Source organism: Brettanomyces bruxellensis, chromosome 7 (assembly GCF_011074885.1).
Source record: "Brettanomyces bruxellensis chromosome 7, complete sequence".
NCBI lineage: Eukaryota > Fungi > Ascomycota > Pichiomycetes > Pichiales > Pichiaceae > Brettanomyces > Brettanomyces bruxellensis.
In genome coordinates this window covers 55,340-76,532 of record NC_054688.1, presented here as the reverse complement: position 1 = coordinate 76,532, position 21,193 = coordinate 55,340, and the positions used below count along the sequence as shown (strand labels likewise).

The following is a 21,193-nucleotide window of genomic DNA, read 5'->3' as shown; positions in this document are numbered from 1 at the left end:
GCGGGTTAAGGATGAGATAGCAGGCAAAGGAAAGAGAAAGAAGTACTCTTTCAAGGTTGCAAGGATTATATAATTGCACCCATTTGAAGCATTTAAATTATCAAAAATCAGAACCATTTTAGTACGAAAACGAAATAAGTAAAATATCGTTCAACGACTTTAAAGTTACAAAAAAAAGCAAGAAAAATGATAGAATCCTCTCAATTTGTTTCGTCTGGTGTTGGCTGGGGTATTTTGGTTGGAGTGGGTGCTGCTTTCGCTATTGGCATGATCAGTATCTCCTGGCTTCTTACTCATTATAAGAATGAAGTTCAGGATTCTGAAATGTTGTCCACCGCTAGGAGATCAGTCAAAACAGGTCTCATTGCCAGTGCTGTTGTGTCCTCTTGGACAATTGGTTCTACTTTACTTCTTTCCTGCACTGTCACCTACGAATTGGGTGTCTCTGGAGCTTGGTGGTATGGTGCTGGTGCTTGTGTTCAAATTATTATATTTGCAGTTTCTGCAATTGAGTTAAAGAGGAAAGCACCAAACGCTCACACTTTTCAAGAAGTGGTGAGAGTGAGATTTGGGAAATCTTCTCATTTAACAATGTGTTTATATTCTTTTCTTCAGCAATTATTTTACACTGCTAATTTACTTGTGAACGGCTCTTCGGTTTTCTCGCAAATTGCCGGTATCAACAGGGAGGCCTGTTGCGTGCTCATGCCCCTCTTTGTTCTTCTATACACCTTGATGGGAGGAATCAAGGCCACGTTCTTGACTGATTGGGTTCATGTTGTGATTATATTTGTCGTTACCTTGATTTTTCTTTTCAAGGTTTTTGTCACCTCACCATATATTGGTTCCCCAGCAAAAATGTGGGAACTTTTGGTGGAAGCAGGAAAACTGTACCCTGTTGAGGGTAATAAGGGTGGATCACTACTTACATTTGCATCAGTTAATGGTGGGCTATTTGGTCTTATTCTTTTTGGAACTGGTTGGGCAGCAGCGGTCGATTCACAATTATTTCAGAAAGCCATTGCTGCTAATCCTTCAGGAGCCTTAACTGGATATACTCTCGGTGGATTGTGCTGGTTCACATTACCATACTGTCTTGCAACTACAATGGGTCTTGCTTGTAGAGCACTAGAAATTACGCCCCATTTTCCAACATATCCTAACAGACTTTCATCCCAGCAACTCAACGATGGTCTTGTCCTTCCAATTTCCGCTTATACTATTGCAGGTCAAGGAGGTGCTTGTGCTATATTACTCATGGTGTTTTTGGCATGTACTGCAGCATTTTCCTCCGAAACTGTTGCAGTCTCTTCCCTTTGGACTTACGATATCTACAAGGCATACATTAATCCAAAGGCAAAAGGTAAAAAGTTGGTTTTTATGACACACATTGGTGTTGTCTGCTTTACTGTTGCCACTGTTGCTCTCGCAATTGGTCTTGGAAGAGCAAACTTTGATGTTTCATTCCTAACAACATGTTGTGGTATTGTTGTTAATGTGTGTGTCATTCCGATGGGTTGCACACTTTTCTGGAAAAAAATGTCACCTCTGGCTATGACAATCACTCCATATATTTCCAGTGCCATATCCATTTCAGTTTGGATGGGCTACACATATCATCAATCGGGAACTATCAACATGACAACATTGTCAACATATCAAGCACTTGCTGCGGGAAATACCGTTGCAATTGGTGTCTCGGGTATTATTGCACCAATTATTGTTTATATCAAGCCGTCAAACTTTGACTGGAAAATATTGAAAGAAATTCGCCAGGATGATAACAAAGAATTTGATGAAAAACAAGGATTGACGAACGTGCTTTCTGGTGAAGAGGAAACCAACTTGGTGTTAGAGTTGCAACAACAAGAAGAGCAGAAAATGATAAGAAAGCGGAATATTGGAACTGTTTTTATGGTGGTTTTCGTGCTCTTCTTTTTAATTTTGTTCCCAATTCCTCTCTATGCGTCAAATTATATTTTTAGCAAATCATTCTTTAAGGGTTATATTGTGGTTGCATTTTTGTGGATTTTCTTTTCGGTTGGTATCGTTACTGTTTATCCTGCAATAGAAGCTTTACCAACAACTTATGATTTGATCAGGAGAATTATCCAAAATGATCCAGTTAGTAAGATGCATAGTGACGAGTTGGTCGAGCATATTACTGCAGTTACTTCATGCTTGCAACAATCTGATCAAAGTGATGCAAATAAGGTGCTAATTACCGGTGAGAAAGAGGGTGGCATTGTGGTGGAAAGTGTTGCAAAGGACAATATGTAATTCAGTTTAATCTTCCAGAAATTTTCACACATTCCTTTATCACCCATTTTCTTGTTCAGGATTTTTTAATTTTATGTTTACCAAGTGAATTATATAGCCAGCATTGACTTTGGCTTATAAAATATATATACACAGTCATTGTAGAAGAATTTAGTGCAGCGAATTAATATAATTTTCTACCCTAAGTATTTGAAATGCATTATATTACTCTAGTTTGATAATCATAGTCAGATTAATGTACAATAATGTACAAATTCCAGTATTTGTACAGTTAAGAATTAAGACAGCATTGTCATCCTATTTTTTTTTGCCCTACTGAATTGATCTCCGGTTACTATGGGTGTGCACTTTAGCAACATTCTAAGTAACAAAAATTCTTTGGCTCAATATAAGAGACTTTAATTAAGGATGTGTTTATTTTAATCAAGCCTAAGATTAGGCCCAGCGAAATGCTGGGAAACTTATTAGAGCACCACCTTTTAGTATGGCTTTTGATTTCATTAGTTTCTCAAGTTTGATTGTTAATTACTTTGATTGTTAATTACTTTGATTGTTAATTACTTATTAATCATAAAATCAACGAATGATAATTATCCCTTCTCAGCCACTTTTTTGTTTAACAGAATTTCTATGCTTTTTTCTTCGATCCTTATTAAAGGCGATCCTTTTAATAATCAGTTTCACATTCGTTTACCAATTTCGTATTCCGGATTACGTAACTCCACCATATATTAGCGCACTCTAACAACAATAATCTATTTTTTTTTTTTTTTTTGACATGAAATTTGGAAAGAACGAAGGAAAGCCCATACATAACCCAAGAACCTAAATTCCATATGATTAAAATACAAGAAGCACTCACAGTCTATAGTATTTTGAAAATTGAAAAGAAGAAAACATTAAGGCCAAAATGAGTTTTTTACAAAATGATCCTGCATCATGTGGGGTTAATAATGCCGTAAATAAGCTCAATAATCGTGTCAACGACAACAACTCGGTAAACCAGCAGTTACAGTATAGAAATAATCAGGCATCTGGGTTACAGGAGGCAAGAAACCAGTTTAATCGGCTTAATCGGGTAGACAGAAAAGTTCAGGAGGAATTTCATAGTTTCCAAAATGAAATTAGCTGGCAAGAAAGACCTCTTGATTCTTTTCGGTTTAAGGCTTCTGATTCATCAATTCAACCGGCCCAGTTAGGAGGAAGCCATCAGCAAGATCAACGGCAGCAGTGGGTAACAGATTTTCAGAAATTAAGCATACAGGATAGTCGAAGGACTAAGGAAAATATAGGATTAAGTTTACAACATGGAGTTCAACCGAAAACTGGGATGATGATGTCAGGTCAGAATGCACATGCCTGGAGTGCAGAATTTAATGGCATAACACGAAGACAAGAGGAAATCGAGGGTAGGGAAGATTACATTGCAAGAAAAAAGATAGTTGGTCCAATTTCATCTTTTAATCAGACGTATGGAGTTGGGCAGAATATAAATAACGGGGATTGGAGGTATCAAAAGCAGAGCAATCTTGAAGAAAGTAAGGAGAGAACCGACGCCGCATTTGAATCAGCATTCAACGAGATTGAAAAGCACATAAATACCAATGATGAAACCAAAAGAGATTGGATGGAGGATGATGCACAAGAAGAGGCAAACATTCAGGGGAAAACCGAAAATATAGAATCGAAGAATCGTACGGATGAGAGTGAAAAGGAGAAGTTCGCTGATATTGCTAAGTCAGTGTTTGATGCAATGGAAAAAGGATCTAGTCATGCGTCAGCCAAAACGAATGATAAATTCAAAAACTCGAAATTCTTGCATCTCATGGATCAAATTTCAAAGAGAGAGGTCGAAATAAACAAGACGAACGATAAGTTCATTGATGCAAGGGGTCATGATATAAGGGATGATCTTCCGGATCCATTGCGGGATCTTAGAGATACAAATTTATATGAAGGGGGTCCGTTTGAAGCTGCCAGGGAGATCGGTGCCAACCAGGGACAGCAAATCTCGCCAGGCGATTGGGAAACAGATATATAAAGAAAGTCTTCTAAATGGAGCAGATTCTTTTGAGAATCAACAGTGATTTTTATTTTATTTATTATTTATGTGCAATCAATGGTGAACAATTCTATCGTTTGTAAAAGGAAAATATAAAGGGGAATGCAGTTCTGAGATGGAGACACTGGTATGACGTAATCCAAAAAATACAGCAACTTGACATATCTTCGAACTTTTTCTATTGCAGATAAGAAAGGAAAGATGCTGAAAAATATATATATGTATATATATATACAATTGATAATAACAACAAAAAAATTTAGTGACCACATCAAGGAAAATATATGGAAAACTTATGATTGCAGTACAGTAACCAGGACTTTTGGTTTCAGTACAAATTTTAAAATGAAGCTTTTTCCTAGGGCTAATGATCAGTCAACTACCACACCACTGAAGAACAAATCGGTATATGAACTTCTGTCTTTGAAGGGAAAAGTGTGTGCGGTTACAGGTGGATCCCGAGGAATAGGAGCAGAAGTTGTTGATGCATTTGCTAGTGCTGGAGCAGATGTGGCTGTTTTTTACCATTCAACAGATATTTCAGGAAAGCTTGGACCTTTGAATGCAAAGTATGGAACTAATTGTAAGGCTTATAGGTGCGATGTGACGGAGATAGCTTCATTGGATAAGACAGTCTCTAAAATTGTCTCTGATTATGGTAAAATTGACGTTTTTGTTGCGAATGCGGGTGTGGCATGGAAAGGTGCAGATATATTGAAGGAATCTAATGACCAGGTTGCTGTAGAACAGTGGAAAAAATTCCTTCATCAAGATGTTGATGCCGTGCATTACAGTGCAAGAGTGATCGGTAGGGTATTTAAAGAACAAGGTTTTGGATCAATGATAATAACAGGTTCAATGTCTGGAGCAGTGGTAAATGTACCACAACTTCAAGCAGCATACAATGCAGCTAAAGCATTTGTTATTCAGTACGCAAAATCATTAGCCATCGAGTGGGTAGGATTTGCGAGGGTTAATACTGTGTCTCCGGGGTATGTGAGCACATCTTTAACTGGAAGCCTTCCAAAGGAATTAAAAGATACATGGAACACATTAATCCCAATGGGGAGATCTGCTCTCCCAAAAGAGCTAGCGGGCGCTTATTTATATTTAGCAAGCGATGCTGCAACATATACTACCGGCTCTAATATAACTGTTGATGGGGGATACACCGCCATTTAGGCAAAGGGAACGTGCATAAGACATTTTTTGATTATCTTTTTTATTTTCATATTGTTAAATATCTTTTTTATTATACTCAATTCTTTTATTTTATTCTTGATTTTTTGAGCTTAATTAAATTAATCATTTTTGAAAATCCTTTTTTATTAACAATCTACGTTGAAGCATTATAACTTACTTATTCACTTTTAAATTAATACTTGTTTCAAGGCATTTAAGAACATCTTCAAGCAAGATTTAAGGTAGTGATGAAAATTATTGGGAATAATAGGCCGGGCACTGCTACCTCGGTGATATCAATCGGCTCTACTGTAAGAAGAATACAAAAGAAGTTCTCACATTCTGGAAAGACAAAATCTCCAAAACAGGTGATTACAGTTTTTGATGCGTTAAAGAATGTCGATAGTATTTCAGATAGGGATGAGGTTAATGAAAATATGCTTGATACTCAAAGAACAGATAATATTGAAGAAAATTTTATCGAGTATGATGATAAACTAATTGATCCAAGAACAAGGCAGAACAAGCAGGAAGTTCCAAGCCAAAACATCGACAACAAAATAGGAGAAAACAAATATGTTAGCAGTAACAAGAAAGTTATTGATACGGGCAAAGGTATACAGAGCATGGAAATGGATACGCAGGGACAAGAAGTACATAATCCTGTGAAGGGTGCGGCTGTTAAAAAAAGTACAATTGGGGAAGATGTGGCCCAAGGTAGCATAATGAAAAATAAAGTACCTCAGGAAACAGAGACAACTCCTTTATTGACCACAAATTCTGAATATTTAAGTTTGGGAAGACCCAAACAAACTTCACGTATAATCACCTTATTAAGCAGGCACGGATTTTCAGAAACAGAAGAACACAATCGGCGTATCATGAATATTCCGCCGAACGGCAACGAAATTGAACTTCCTAATGGACAGGAAAATATCATTTCAAGTGAACTTAATAAGGTAGTATTACTTATGGTGTTCCTTTGTATTATAGCTGGCCTAATAATTTTAAGTACAGAAAATATCCGGCAAAATCAAAATTGAGCAATCCTTCTCTAGAAAAAAAAAAGCGCACACAAAAAAACAAGGAGCATAGAATCCTTGTTACCTATTTGCTTAACGAAAACATCATTACTATATAAATTCCCATGAAGAACCTTTTAAAATTAGGAATCTTAATTGTTAAAATATTATTGTAAGCAATAATTAGAATTAGATAAAATGACTTTCCTTCCCTACAAAGTGAGACAAAATCCGGAATTTAAAAATTTTGGTACTTCTACAGCTCAAAGTGAAACATATCCTTTTCTTGCACAAAATACATTAGAAACAGGGCAGAGTTCCAAAACAATAGAACCAAGAGATCCTACATCGGAGGCTTCCTTGGTTTCCCTATATGGATCCATTAGATCTATAAACAACGATAATCCTGACAACCCAATTCCCATTTGTCGACTTCCTGCTTGGAAAAGATTATGCAAGGTGATTGGTCTTCCAATTTCAGAGAACTTGGATACATTTATCGCAGCACACCCAATTTTAATTGGGATCACAATTACATTAGTAATTATATTTTTTACTTTGCTAATGATATATCTTGGGAGAACAGACATTCTTTTAAAACTTTGGTATCGTGCTCTTTGTTGGCTAGGATTCATCAGCTGTGAATTTTAGAAGCACAAAAAAATAAAAAATAAAATAAAATTTGCGGAGAGATAACAGGGCCGAAAAATTTTATTTTATTTCGATTTCATCACTTCAGACATGACTTTGGAGAGAAAACGATATGCATATATAATACCATAAAAGGAAGTCTCCGAATAGCTTGATAACGACGTATAATGAGATTAGAGACGTTAAAAAATGTCAACAAGAATAGAGGTGTTCATCTGAAGTTTGGGGAAGAAGATGGTAACGAAAACAAGAGCTCGAGTGCTGAGATCAAGAAGATATCTACACTGGTTGATCTGGATGGAAGTGAATCTTCGGATGATGACGCACCAGAGGAAGAATCAATAAGTGCTGGTAGAGAGATTGAAAAGCTCAAAATAAGGAAGGAAGATGCCGCTTTGGAGGAAAAGAGAAAGCAGGAAAAGGAAAGGAGAAGAAAAATAGCAGAAAGGTTCAGAGAGCAGAAAGAGGAAAAGCTTCAAAAGGAGAAAGAAGAGCAGGAATTACAAAAGAAGAAGGAGGAATTAGAGAATCGGGAGACAAACTTGCCGGATGAGCTTCCTGAAGAATTGTTAGCAACGTATGATCCGGAAGAAAGGCTACAAGCACGCCCAAAAAAGACAAAATTCAAAGAATTAACAGCTGAAGAGAGAGCAAACGAAAAGCAAAAGAAACTCAAGGAGAAGCTAGCACTAGTACGGGAATTAAATAAAGCAAGCCAGGAGAAAGGTCCGGTGAAGGTGAAACTCTTGGTGAAAAGAAAGTTTGATGTTCCAGTAAGCCGAATCTCATCAAGAAGAAACAAGTGGCTTCGCCGAAAATCAATACGGCGACGTTTATAGAAAGGTCACATGCCTCCAGAAAAAAGGAGGTACCGTTGGCTGTACATAGATAGCGAATATTAGCATTAATCAGAAAAGGCACACGAAAAGTTAAAAATTGAGTAACACATGATATATATTCTTAGTAAAAGAGCAAGAAATGAGCTTAATTAGTCTTCCTGTAGAAAAGCAACAAAGACCGGAAGGAGCATTCCACATAAGCACACAAAATAATCAATGAACATCCTCTTTCTTGACTTTGGTACCATTATACCTGTCCCTGCCTCTGGCTCACTATATGTCATTTTTTGAAGAGCATGAAATCCTACATATAGAAAAGAGCCGCCGGAAAATGTAAGAAGAAGTCCACTAAGGCCTTCCAAACTTTCGTCTACAAATAGCACGATCACCATGTATGTGATAAGAGCGCCAAGTGGAGCAGCCAACGAAAAACAGATAAGATGACAAAGGACAAATATTCTAGGCAAACCATCTCTAATTAGTAAGGCGACTAAAGCAAACGCTGTAGGAAGTTTGTGAAGGAAAATAGCCACGATAACGAAAATTGATTGCACAGTTGGCGATTCGTTGGATGCCATTAAAGATGATGCAAGAGCTATTCCATCTGTAATACAATGAATGAGCAATCCTAACGTATCTGTGTTCTGAAATGCTGATACAAATCCCTTGAAGAGAAGCTTTCTCAAACTAGTACTGCCTTTTAAATTCCACATTCCCTTGAGTGTACCAGAAGATTCCAAGATCTGCCGTATACTATAATCTTCTTCTTCCGTTGCCGTAGTTGATGGCTGTACTCCATCATTCATAATACTATCAAGGTCAGCATCAGAAGTCGTGATACGTGAATCATCATCAGTGTTTCCATCTGACGAAGCACCATGCGAGTCTGAAATCCCTCGCTCTGATAATGAGTCAATTTCCAAATTCGGATCAATTGGGGAACCTTGTCCTTCTTCTATATTATAATTCATTTTGCTGTATCCATTTGAGTTTCTCTTACTGGAACGAGCGATGTCCGAAAGTCTATCGATGGTAAACAACGTTATAAATCCGGCAATAAGAAACAACCCAATTGGACTTCCCTCGGGCGAGTGCTTTATACCTTCGGGAATAATAAGCACTTGTGCTGCAGAAACTAGAATTCCCATACTAAGTGTCGACAAGTGTTCCATTTTTTCAGGTGGAAGCTCAAATAAAAGTGGCGGTATTCCAGCCACAAAAGAGCTGATCGCCATGGCCAATGAGTAGGCGCATATTGTAAGAAACGGACCCATGCCTCTTGATCCGCTCAATTTGTCGATTCAAAGCTTTAGAATGGTATGCTTACCGGTTGATTACAATTCTCGGCTGATGAAGGTGATGTTTCTGTACGAGGCATCGCGTGGTTTTTTTCCCCGAATATTTGTCGGGTCGGTCAGTTTTCAACAGGATCGATCGACGCGTCTATAAAGACTTCATTCAACTGGACTGACAAATGCGACGAGCTTATTCATTTACAATTGACATATCGATAACTTTTGGTCTCTTTTTCGGTATTTTGTGTAGAAAAAGTACATACGTTAATATATGTTCAAACTGGAATAACTTGAGTTACGTGCACCAAATAAGCTGTCTCGTAAATACCGAAGCTCCTGCCTTATATGCCCAAGATTATATAAATATAATTGAATATGTACACGATTAAATATCCCAATGGATCAATACGTGAGAAACCACCTTCCCTTCTGCTTTCTATTTTTGACTATTTTACGACCACTTATGGATTTCATTCTTGCCAAAAACCCTAGTCTTCTCTTTCTCCTCAAAGTGTTTGGTTGATATGTATTACCTAAATTATTGCCTCTGTGACCTCCACGAGTGGCCCATCTAACCTGTGTAACTCCGGTGTTTATACCTGGGGCCATGTATGGACTTTGCCTGCTAACTCTAGCCATTATCTCTCCCATCACACCAAATGTTGGCCTTCTATGTGATACCGTCTGCTCTCTGCCATAACACACACTAGAAAACGTTCTAACAGCAGGTCTAATGGAAATCAATACACGTCCAAAATTAGAAAACATAACTGCGTTATTTGAAACTCCAAGATATAATTGAAAAGATATAAAAAAGAGACCGTGGAGAATGATTCAAAAGAGACAGTGTAATTTATTTATTCTTCTACTTAAGCACTGCGTTCGGATTTTATGTCCTACAGCCTTTTTTTTTTTTTTTTTTCAGTCTATAAAAAAATTTTCCCGTAATGATTCAACTGCTATGAAACAAGCCATACAAGTTGTTAAGCCCCAACGCATAATCCGATATCAATAAATACACATAGACGACAGTCAGACAGGAAAAGATGCCATTTGGAGTCAGTAGGGTTGCAGAGTGTGATGTTCAACATCCAACTACAATACATGCAGTGAAAGCGAAATCCTTAGATAAGGAACATGTCCAAAAGTACTTAGATGACTTCTTGGATGATTATGACCGCATACTTACGACATCAGCGGTTTTAAGCGAAGGATCTATGGGGTTGAATACGTATGTTGGTCCTAAAACGACCACCATCAGCCAGTTAAAAAGACTTCAAAGAGAACTTCGTGGACTTCCTCCGGTGATACTAGAAGAAGAGGAAGCAAATCCTGTTGTTAGTTCTATCAGTGTGCCAAAGAACAAAAAAATTGTGTTTGATGATGATGGGGAGACTAAAGGTGAAAAAGAAGAGGAGAAGAAGGATAATGATGATGAAATACAGCCAAAGTACACAGAGAGTTCGGAAAGCGAAAGCGAAAGTAATGATAGTGATAGCGTAAGTGAGCCAGAGAATGAACAAGATGGAAATGAAAGCGAGAATAATTCTATAAAAGAAAGCAGGAAGAGGAAGGCGGAGGAAATTGAAGAAAGCGAAGAGAAGGAGAGGAAGCATAAGAAGCATGAGCATAAGCATAAGCATAAGCACAATGATTAGAAAGTGAATGTAATATTTAATATTGCCATGTGATGTGTTGGAAAACTAGCGAGATATGTGAATAAATAGATGCTGATAGATTAATTAGTCGGTGTTACAGGAATAACATTAGCAGAGTTACCGGATAGTGCACCCCACAAAAAAAAAAAAGCTTACATAAAAAAAAAAGGCTGTAGTAGATGGAATGCGCCGTAATGTAAATATTCAGATTCAGAAATAAATAATTGATAATGCTTTTCCCAACATGCACTGTTTTGTCTCGAGTTCTCTGCCTTCTTCGGAAAAAACCTTTTTTGTGGATTACCGATTGTGAGAAACGAGATAGTCTGGAATGTCCAAGTTGAACCATCCAGGCCTACGAGAGGCATCATCTAAATCTACAACTCATCTAGACGAGCATACTCATACTTATGCTCTTCAGTCAAGACCTACTAGGGCTGATTATCCAGATCTCACACTTAGTCTCCTGTCGACGCTTTCCAATCGACGATCCGAGCAATCTGGAATAGGCAGAGACTATTGGCTTGATGACTCTTCGGCACTGGAGTGTCGTGCATGCGAGAGAAGGTTTACCACGTTTAGAAGGAAACATCATTGTCGAATATGTGGTAAGATTTTTTGCGGGGCATGTACTACGTTCATTGATGGCACAAAGTTTAATGTCAATGGTCAGATGAGGGTTTGCCTGTCTTGTGCACAGCTTGCTGAGCGTTATGAGGATTATCCAACAAGTGAAGAGGAAGAGGAATTTGATGATAGAGAAAGCCCGAGCCGAAGAAGTCGTATAAGTGCTGATGATACATCCACTCTAATTGGTGGGCGTGATTCTCCATTAAGATCGCAGCTTGGAGTGATTAAACGAAGTTCCGACTCGACGGAAGGGAAAACTACTTCTTCAAATAAGATAGATACTATCAAAGCAAGCAGCAAAAAGCCATCGGAGTCTAATAATAAGGATATAAGTGCGACAAAGGACACGGAAACAACTCCAGCTCCACCTCCATTGCTCACAATTGCCACCAGAAGGGAAGGTGAGGCTGTTGAAATAGATATTCCACGGGCAAATCGGCATCAAGTTCATCAGATTCATCAAAAGAGGCAACAAGGACGGCAGGATCTGCTTCAGGGAAAGGACACCACTCTTGCAAACTCATCTGCTCGACTTGCACCACTAAGCTTTACGAAAGTGGCCGCTAGTGCGGCATCTTCGATCTTCAATTTTGCAGCTTCTAAGAGGGTTCCATCAGAAACAAGAACTAACTCAAAGACGACTTCAGTCCCTTCAGCTGGGAATAGGCCGCATTCTGCCTTATCAGACGATATAAGCAATAGTATTTATACGAGTGATTCGAGCGAGGATGATGTTGATTCAGACCACGATCCATTTATTCAGATTACGAGGAAAGGTGACGCCAATACTAGCGCAATGTACAAAAGTGGAGACACCGTGCGTGGGAAATCAGTAAAGCAAAACACATCTGTAGATGTGGAGGATCAGGTTCTTCCTGGAATGAGTACGGAGAGCCTTGACAGTACGAATCTACTAAGGAGTAAAAGCGTTGGAAACAGGCTTAAAATATACCAAAATGCAAATGATGCTAGTGCTGCCTCTTTGCCTCCGCTAAGTCCTACATCCAGCGAAAGTGTTAATAAAGGGTGGGGGGTTGGCTTGGGAATTGAGCGGCCTTCGTATGGATCTGTATCACAGCAAATTCTTGGGCCTTTAAGATGGGGAATGCAGCCGTCTATGAGTCTGCAGAGGGATAACCGGGGGTTTCAGCCTACAGATATCATGAAACAGCGATCTAGGATGAGACGTGCTTCAACTTTTCAACGATTGAGACACAGAAGGATAAGCCGAAGTGGTCGTAAGGTAAGTGGCACTGGCACAAGAGTGCTATCTTCATCTTCTGTGTCGTCCTCTTTACTGGGATTTGAAGATTTTGAGTTCACGGACGATTTCTTGAGAGCTGGAGAGATGCACGGGAGACAACTGCTTCGAGAACTACTCACTGATAAGGATATACCCAACATAGATCAGTGGACTGAGGTGCTTGTGAAATGCTTGAAGAAGATATCCCTTATATCTGTCGATCTCAGCAACACAACAGGATTTGATATGTCCAACTATCTCAAGTTAAAGCGTATTCCGGGAGGGGAGATCTCAGACACGCACGTTATAGATGGACTGGTAATTTCAAAAAGTCTTCCTTTGAAGCAAATGCCGCGTGAGATCGATAATCCACGTATTATGCTCATTACATTTCCTCTTGAATATGACCAAGAACAGGATACAACATCGAGTGCCGGGGAATTGCACAGACTGTCCCAACAGGATGACAATTCATTCAAAGAAGTAGACCAGGAGGATGTGATGGACGCCCAATTTTCATCTCTTGAACCGATCATCGCACAGCAAAACGAATTTTTACGCAAATTAACAGCAAGAATAGCTGCTCTCAAGCCTAATATAGTACTATCTTCTTCTACAATCAACGGGTATGCTTTGGAACTTCTGTCGGCAAGAGGAATAACCGTGGTCCCAAAAGTGAAATTGCCTGCAATTGAACGCGCTGCTCGAATGACAGGAGCAGATGTCATAACTTCAATGGATAAACTTGCATTACAGCCTAAACTTGGACACTGTGGGAAATTTGAAGTGAGAACTTATCTCTGCAAGCGTGCATTACGTACATATTTCTACTTTTCCGGTTGCGACAGAAAACTTGGCTTTACAATTACACTAAGAGGTATGGGCAAGGAGGCTTTGGGTAAAATCAAGGAGTGTGCTGCTTTGATGGCTTATGTCTTCTTCAACGTGAAACTTGAATCGGGACTTTTACGTGATCAGTGTCTACAGGCTCCGGAAATAAAAGAGCAACAGATTACCTGTCCTCTATATTCCATACAGATTGGTTCCTACAGTGATGTTTGGGACCTAATTAAGAAGAGGATTCTTTCTTCCTCTCCGTCCGTCAACTTCCATGCTCCTCACCTACTTGTGGAGCTCAAAGATATTGAAAAACTAGCCGAGAAGAATAAGTTGCAGTTTGCGGAATTCGAAAACAAATTTCACATTCTTCTAGGTGACAAGTCCTTGAAGGATGGAAATCGCCAGAAGGCAATAAAGAGATATTTGGATTTCTGGCAAATATCACAGGTTGCTGCAAACTTGCCTGAAGGTTTTGACGATTTATTCAGTATCGTTAAAAAGTGCAGTGACGAAAGGGATAGAATGTTGCGTTACGAGCTTTCTGTAGCTGGTAGACAATGGGACCAGTTTTGGGCTGCAAGGGGTCTTTCGTACTTTGATCCAAACTATCATCAAAATATTGTTACACTATTTAGCATGGTGTGCTCGAAGAACTCTACTCCTTGTATCGGACCGGTTATTCAGCTAGTTGATTTTTACTGGGAAAATGATTTTTCTTTAGGTCAGTTTATTGAACACACTTGTTTACACGCTGGTGATCTTTGCCCGGAAGGATGCGGACTCAGCCTAAAGGATCATTACAGGACTTACGTTCACGGAAGTGGAAAAGTAGACGTTGTTCTGGAAGAGGACACGCATGAAAAGGCAGGAAATAGCGTAAATGGAAAAGATGACATAATTATGACTTGGAGCTTTTGCAAAGTGTGTCACAGCACTACGGTTGTACTACCACTTACTGAAAATGCATGGAATTATTCATTTGGAAAGTACCTTGAATTGTCATTTTGGTGTAGGAACATGAAAGTTAAGGGATCAGCCTGCGATCATGATTTCTACAGAGATCAAATACATTACTTCAGCTTTAGAGGATACATGGTGAGAATCGAGTACTCCGAGATTGATACTTTACGACTGGTTCCTCCAAAGTCAAAAGTCTTCTGGAAGCCACAATATGACATTGGTATCAAGATCAAGACTTTCAATTCGGCTATCCAAAAATCGCGGCAATTTTTTGATAGTGTACGCAGCCGGTTGAACAGGGTCAAGCTTGACAATACTACACTTGAAAAAGTTGAGGCCGGTTCTAAGCGAATTACTGAATTAAAGCAGAAGGTGGATACACAGCAAATAAATATCGAGCATCTTTGTAAACATATCTATTCCAGCACTGATGTTACAAGACATCTAGAACTGAATTCCGTTGTTCGTGAGGTCCAAGAGCTGTCCAGTGATTGGAATACCGTGTTCAAGGAGTTTGCAGAGAAATATTTACCTTCTGAGAAGGATATTAGAAAGATTACCGCATTTCAGTTAGATCGTCTTTTTAATTCTGTCTCGGATCATAAGAAGGGAGATAATGAACATACAGATGGGGAAGAACGAGAGATAAAAGAAGAAAAAGCCAGTAAAAAAGACATGGACCAAAAAGAAGCCAAGCCAGTAACTGATACTACCGAAAACAGTGGTATTGAGAATGATCAGAATAATGCTGCTGACAAACAAATCGAACAGAAGGGATCAGCTTTGAAAAAGAGTGAGCAGTCTAAAAGTGATACCTCCGTTATGCAAAGGCGGTACTTTTGGGAAAATCAGGAGAAAAAAGTGGAAGGACAAGCAAATGATGACTTTGGGAACTTTGAGATGAATTCAGGAAAGGTGAAGAAACTTGCCGAACTCTTTGATGCTGGTGAATATTTCAAGCAAAGAGAAATGGACAAGAAGAAGATGGAAGCTAATAACTATACTCCTAAGGTGGTTTCTTTGAAGCCACGTGTTGAGGTTTACAAGGATGTTAATGATGCTGTCTGGGATGAAGATGTGAAAGTTGCTGATTCAAACGGAAAATCGAAAATTGAAACCGAGAGGGAAGCGGAGAACAGTATGGATGAAAACTCTTCGCAAAATTTGAAAGCTGATGGAAATAAAAAGGCTGTCAAAAAAGACAAAAAACAGGAAGGTAGCATAGCCCAGCCTGAAAAGGTATCTCTTTTAAAGTCATTAACGCATTTTTGGGAAGATAGATCGGCGTCATTATGGGAACCGTTGGCTTATCCTCTTAACTTTTCAGAACATATTTTTGTTGACTCTGATGTGATTGTTAGGGAAGATGAACCAAGTTCCATTATTGCGTTTTGTCTCAGTACGTCCGACTATAGTTCAAAACTTTGCGATGCCCTTAACAGAACTCATGAAGAGAATAATGCAAATTATGAAGACAAAGTAAAGCAGGAAAGCAATAAAAAGACGCAAAAAACTCCAGATTCTGGTGGGGTGAAAAATAAGACTTCTGCAGGTGAAGGAAGTAAGAAAAATGATCAAATAGCAGATAAAAAGGCGACAGCAAAGCTGGCTTCAGAGGGTTTAGCCGAGCAAAATATAAAACATGTTCTGGAAGAGGAAACTGATGAAGAATCTGCAACAGAAGAAGCGAACAAGGATAAGACCGTGCCGGAAACACTTGAGTCCATAATGCTTAAGAAGGGATTTCATCTTAAATATCAATTTGAAGAGGGATACTCTACAATCTGGTGCAAGATATTCTTTGCCGAACAGTTTGAGGCATTTAGAAGGCAGTGTGGGGTCAGTGAGCACTTTTTACAGAGTCTATCTCGTTGTGTGAAGTGGGATTCTGCAGGTGGTAAGAGCGGGTCAGCATTTCTAAAAACTTTGGATGATCGGTTCGTTATTAAGGAGCTCAGCAAGGCTGAGCTTGAGGCCTTTGTTCAGTTTGCTCCAAGTTACTTTGAGTACTTTGCACAGGCGCTTTTCCATAATCTTCCTACTGTTCTGGTTAAAATCTTTGGATTCTATCAGATCCAGGTCAAGAACACATTCCCTGGTGGTAAGTCATACACAATTGACGCACTTGTCATGGAAAACTTGTTTTACAATCGGAAGACGAGCCGGATTTTTGACTTGAAGGGTTCGATGAGAAATAGACATGTGGAACAAACTGGAAAGGAGAACGAGGTTCTTCTCGATGAGAATATGGTTGAATATATATATGAGTCGCCGTTGTTTGTGCGGGAGAATGCAAAGAGACTTCTTCGTGCCTCACTTTGGAACGATACGTTATTTTTGGCAAAAATGAACGTGATGGATTACTCACTGGTGATTGGAATAGACTCAGAGAGTAAGGAGCTGGTGGTCGGAATTATTGACTGTATACGAACATTCACTTGGGACAAGAAGCTTGAAAGCTGGGTGAAGGAGAAGGGATTAGTTGGTGGAGGAGGTGTTGGAAGAGAGCCAACGGTTATTACTCCAAAACAGTATAAAAACAGGTTTAGGGAAGCCATGGAGAGATACATATTAATGGCACCTGGTGCGTTTTACCAAGGTACGACATAAAGAATGTTGATCAACAACAAATAATAATTAATAAATACGAGTAAGCTGTACTAGTTTGCTCATATAATCTAAATAAATTCTGTAGGGATATGTGAAGTGTGTAAGAAGTATTTCGATAATGTATGTACATTCATTTTTATTTTCGCTCTTTCTGTTTTTATTTTTTTTCTCTAGCACCCCGCTGATCGCAAGAGATAATAAATTGATTCGTGGCTGTTTAGGATAGGCAAACGAATAGAGAACGGGAATGTCGTTTAAATTTTTAAGCAGTTCAGTCAACATAAATAAGAATATTACTGAAAGGAAGCAATTTTACACAGCCACAATAGATATACTCACGATTATTCCCATTTGGGGTGCCAATTGTATTCGAATTTCTCTTAATGTTTAGAGACAGAACTAATCTTTTTATAGCATATAGGCGTACATTCCCTCATCATGGAGGGCCATTTTCTGATGAGGCGGTGGGTGGATCCACGTTTGATAAGCAGCCAGAAGAAGAGGAAGGGTTAATAGGGCATAGCCCATATAAAGATGATGAAAATGAAACAATTGAAATGACACAACTCCCACCGAATATGCTTGAACTTGAAGAGGAATCAGAGGCAGTGCTTAGTGGATTGGTGCGAGACATCAATGATCTTGGAAAGCTCTACCGGAACAACATGCTTCCCGGATTTAACGATAAAAGCGAGGATGAGGCGAAGATAAATGAGATGAGCATGAAGATTACCAAGAAGTTTCAATTCCTATACACGGAGATAAGGAAGTTGGACGACGAAAAGCTACAATTTCAGCGGAAATCAGAGACAATTCTCGTAGAGAATTTGAAGAAGAAATTAGCAATTAGGACGCAGGAACTATCGACAGCATTTCGGAAGCTGCAGAATAACTATATCAAATATTTAAGGCAGGATGAGGTGGGTATAGATAAGCAAGGAGGAGACCAGTTTAATGAGTCGCAGATATTCTCCAACAGTGGTAAAAGTTCGGAGGAGGATAATGATGTGATTGAGGATTATTCACGAGCGGCCATGCAAAGCTCGAGTAAGCAGTTAATGCAACAGCAACAGCAAAGCGAGATGGACGATCAGTATCTTCAGGAGAGGGAGCGGGAGATATACAAAATCGCTCAGGGTGTCGTTGAGATTTCGACAATTTTCAAGGAGTTGGAAAACATGGTGATTGACCAGGGAACGGTATTGGACAGGATAGACTATAATTTGAGCAAAACTGTGGTCAACGTGAAGAAGGCGGATAAGCAGATGAAGAAAGCAGAAAAGTATCAGAAGGCAACGACGAAGTGTAAGGTCGTGTTTTTCTTGGTTCTTGTGATACTTCTCCTACTTCTAGTTTTAATGCTAAAGCCAAGAAGGGTGGATCACTACATTCACGATGGAGGTAGCAACGGCGATTCATCTACGCAGCCGGATAATTCAGAGAGTGGGAATGTGGATGAAGGCAGTAACCCGGTGGATAATGGGGAGAGCCCGGCTAGGAAGACTGCACCTGGCAACAGTGATGTCGGCATGAATTTAGTATTGATATAATAACGAGACATAGCGAGATAAGATAGGAAGAGAGGAAGTAAAAAGCAGAAAGATAGGAAAAAAGTACAGGTCTTAAGTCCGTTAACCAGAACGGATTGTGGGAGGAACCCCAGGTAAAAGAAAGCTAAAAGTAAGAATAAGTAAGAGTGAACAAAGATACCTGCTAATGTACAACTAGAAAAAGCAATAAAGAAAAAGAGAACTGCCTTGCATTTTCAGCCTGGCAAACGGCCGTTCAAATTCTCGCGTAAGGACTATCGCCCATAGCAGATGGTGTAGGGAAACCGTTCTTGGACTGCTGCTGGTGTTGCTGTGGGTACTGCTGCTGCTGCTGCTGGTGTTGCCAAGGCTGTGTTCTCTGCTGTGGCTGCTGCTGGGGATACATCTGCTGGTTCAGGTGGGCCAGACCGTACTTCCGTACACCAGACTTCCTCATTCCCGCAAGCTGGAGGTCTGGGTTGTTATTCAAGATCATCTCGGACCTCGAGTGTGGAGCAGAGTTGGCCTGGGGCCGTCTGTAGTATTGGTGGGCAGGAGGCATAGGTGCACTCTGCTGCTGCCTGTAAGAATCGAAATTCTGCGGGTTGACATTCACCGGATAGTACGGGGAGCTCATGGGGTACCTCTGGGCCATGGCATCTGGATTTTCGTATCCATAGGAGGTCTGCGAGTGGGCCGATGCCGCATAGTGCTGGGCGTGCTGAGGCTGCTGCTGGTAGTGCATTGGCTGCACGTTTGCCTTCTGCTGGGCCCCTCTGTAGTACATAGGGTTCACGCCACGCTGAGAAATGCTCGTGAACGCTGATTGGCTGCTGCCTGTCTCCGAAGGAGCTCTCTCACGGCCGAAATCTCCGCTTTCCTCTCTGGAGAGCCGGTCATCGTTGAGCCTGAAGCTGTTATCTGGCTCTGCAGGCTCATTTCCAGCCTTTTCAGCACCTGCAACTGGCCCATTTGCCTCCTCTGCCTCCCCATCACCCTCATCCTCAGCCCGGTCGTCATCCTCATCATCCAAATACACCTGAGGGAGCTTCAAGCCCTGCTGGGAGCCGGCAGTGTTGTCGGCAGCATCCGAAGATGCATTTGGATGAGAGTGCATGTACGTAAAATCGTGCGGAGCCACCTGCTGGCTGCGATCGTCCATTAGCGACGTCTGCTCGGCAGATGACGTCATCGTCCGTGTCTTCGACGCGTCGTACTGCGGAACGAAGCTGAGCGTGTCCTCCGGCTTTCTGCCCTGCGACTGCACAGCCGTGGCTGCAGTAACCGGTGTAGAGATGTCGGTTTCGCGTGAGCCATTTGCTCCTGTGTATGCGCTGCCCGCATAAGGCCGCTGCAAAGGCTGCTGGACGATCGGCTGGACGATCGACCGGCCGTACTGCGACGATGCCGCAGTGGTCTGGCCGTATGGTGCACGGGTGACCGGCTGAGCCGGTGCATAGAATCCGGAGGCGGCGTTTGATGTTGCTGCTGCTGGTGCAGGGATGACATTGCTTTTCGTTTCCTGTGCCATCACCTTAAAATCGTTGTTGGAGTCCAAGTTGTCGGATGAGCCGTTAGACCAGCCGAAATCGTTACCTTTGACGAGTGCTGCCTCATCCTCGTCATCTTCCGGCTCTCCGTAGTCATCCTCGTTTGCTGCAGGCACAAACTTGGCTGCGAGAGCGATGAAAACTAGTGCCAAAAGGTTAAAGAATGCCGCCGGGATGAGAATCCAACATGGCCACTTGACGTGTGGGTAGTAGAGCAAGAAAGACACAATGCAGATCAACGCGGATGCGGCAAACACGAGAAACGCGAGGAAAGCAGCCACAGACCAGTAAAATGTGCTGGAACCGACCCTGGAACGCGAAAAAACACCAACCAGGTTGCTGATGATACTGAAAAACGTCAAGCCTGCTGCCACTGGGGCCACTATCATGATCTTCGCAAGCTTGTCTCTGGCACTGGAGCTCATGGTCCAGTCAGACTCTGTATCATCGAGAGATGATGGCTCGTAGTTGATGGACACTTTGGAGCAGCTTGAACTACTCGAGCCCACTTTGCAGTATCCAAACACACCAAACTTGTACTTCGAGTCCTCGGCTAGTGAGAGACTCGGCACAACTGGGCTTGTGATCGTCGCTATGAGGAGAAATGCCAGTGCAACCACCTCAAGTGGGATTGCTGCTGAGTTCGTGAAGAGTTTCATGCGTGCTTTGTATCTGTTGTGTTCTTCTTCTTGCTAATTTGACGTGAAGCTTCCTGTCCCAGTTTAGCTTAAAAGGAGGACGGACTCTAAATCTGCTTTTGGCGTTTAATGTGGCACCACAATGACTAACGATGGTTCGGGATTAAACAAAAGTTCTATTTCACCTGATGGGAGAATGTTGAA

General features: G+C 40.7%; 11 protein-coding genes across 11 annotated transcripts; 8 read left to right on the top strand and 3 right to left on the bottom strand.

The window, feature by feature from the left end:
- Positions 1-186: 186 nt before the first annotated feature.
- On the top strand, positions 187-2,280 carry BRETT_004559 (uncharacterized protein; the record flags this gene model as incomplete). Its single annotated transcript, XM_041283055.1, has 1 exon — positions 187-2,280. The coding sequence occupies one exon, from the start codon at positions 187-189 to the stop codon at positions 2,278-2,280; it is 2,094 nt and encodes a 697-aa protein (XP_041136407.1).
- A 910-nt stretch (positions 2,281-3,190) lies between these two features.
- BRETT_004558 (uncharacterized protein) lies at positions 3,191-4,321 on the top strand (the record flags this gene model as incomplete). The annotated part of the gene is made up of 1 exon (XM_041283054.1): positions 3,191-4,321. One exon carries the CDS (start codon positions 3,191-3,193, stop codon positions 4,319-4,321), a length of 1,131 nt encoding a protein of 376 aa, XP_041136406.1.
- Positions 4,322-4,687: 366 nt separating this feature from the next.
- Positions 4,688-5,524, top strand: BRETT_004557 (uncharacterized protein; the record flags this gene model as incomplete). The annotated part of the gene is made up of 1 exon (XM_041283053.1): positions 4,688-5,524. One exon carries the CDS (start codon positions 4,688-4,690, stop codon positions 5,522-5,524), a length of 837 nt encoding a protein of 278 aa, XP_041136405.1.
- A 248-nt stretch (positions 5,525-5,772) lies between these two features.
- On the top strand, positions 5,773-6,567 carry BRETT_004556 (uncharacterized protein; the record flags this gene model as incomplete). Its single annotated transcript, XM_041283052.1, has 1 exon — positions 5,773-6,567. One exon carries the CDS (start codon positions 5,773-5,775, stop codon positions 6,565-6,567), a length of 795 nt encoding a protein of 264 aa, XP_041136404.1.
- Positions 6,568-6,744: 177 nt separating this feature from the next.
- Positions 6,745-7,197, top strand: BRETT_004555 (uncharacterized protein; the record flags this gene model as incomplete). Its single annotated transcript, XM_041283051.1, has 1 exon — positions 6,745-7,197. One exon carries the CDS (start codon positions 6,745-6,747, stop codon positions 7,195-7,197), a length of 453 nt encoding a protein of 150 aa, XP_041136403.1.
- Positions 7,198-7,364: 167 nt separating this feature from the next.
- Positions 7,365-8,036, top strand: BRETT_004554 (uncharacterized protein; the record flags this gene model as incomplete). The annotated part of the gene is made up of 1 exon (XM_041283050.1): positions 7,365-8,036. One exon carries the CDS (start codon positions 7,365-7,367, stop codon positions 8,034-8,036), a length of 672 nt encoding a protein of 223 aa, XP_041136402.1.
- A 149-nt stretch (positions 8,037-8,185) lies between these two features.
- On the bottom strand, positions 8,186-9,310 carry BRETT_004553 (uncharacterized protein; the record flags this gene model as incomplete). Its single annotated transcript, XM_041283049.1, has 1 exon — positions 8,186-9,310. The coding sequence occupies one exon, from the start codon at positions 9,308-9,310 to the stop codon at positions 8,186-8,188; it is 1,125 nt and encodes a 374-aa protein (XP_041136401.1).
- A 423-nt stretch (positions 9,311-9,733) lies between these two features.
- BRETT_004552 (uncharacterized protein) lies at positions 9,734-10,099 on the bottom strand (the record flags this gene model as incomplete). Its single annotated transcript, XM_041283048.1, has 1 exon — positions 9,734-10,099. One exon carries the CDS (start codon positions 10,097-10,099, stop codon positions 9,734-9,736), a length of 366 nt encoding a protein of 121 aa, XP_041136400.1.
- Positions 10,100-10,377: 278 nt separating this feature from the next.
- BRETT_004551 (uncharacterized protein) lies at positions 10,378-10,989 on the top strand (the record flags this gene model as incomplete). The annotated part of the gene is made up of 1 exon (XM_041283047.1): positions 10,378-10,989. One exon carries the CDS (start codon positions 10,378-10,380, stop codon positions 10,987-10,989), a length of 612 nt encoding a protein of 203 aa, XP_041136399.1.
- A 331-nt stretch (positions 10,990-11,320) lies between these two features.
- On the top strand, positions 11,321-18,822 carry BRETT_004550 (uncharacterized protein; the record flags this gene model as incomplete). Its single annotated transcript, XM_041283046.1, has 2 exons — positions 11,321-17,261; positions 17,687-18,822. 2 exons carry the CDS (start codon positions 11,321-11,323, stop codon positions 18,820-18,822), a joined length of 7,077 nt encoding a protein of 2,358 aa, XP_041136398.1.
- A 235-nt stretch (positions 18,823-19,057) lies between these two features.
- Positions 19,058-21,010, bottom strand: BRETT_004549 (uncharacterized protein; the record flags this gene model as incomplete). The annotated part of the gene is made up of 1 exon (XM_041283045.1): positions 19,058-21,010. The coding sequence occupies one exon, from the start codon at positions 21,008-21,010 to the stop codon at positions 19,058-19,060; it is 1,953 nt and encodes a 650-aa protein (XP_041136397.1).
- Positions 21,011-21,193: the final 183 nt, after the last annotated feature.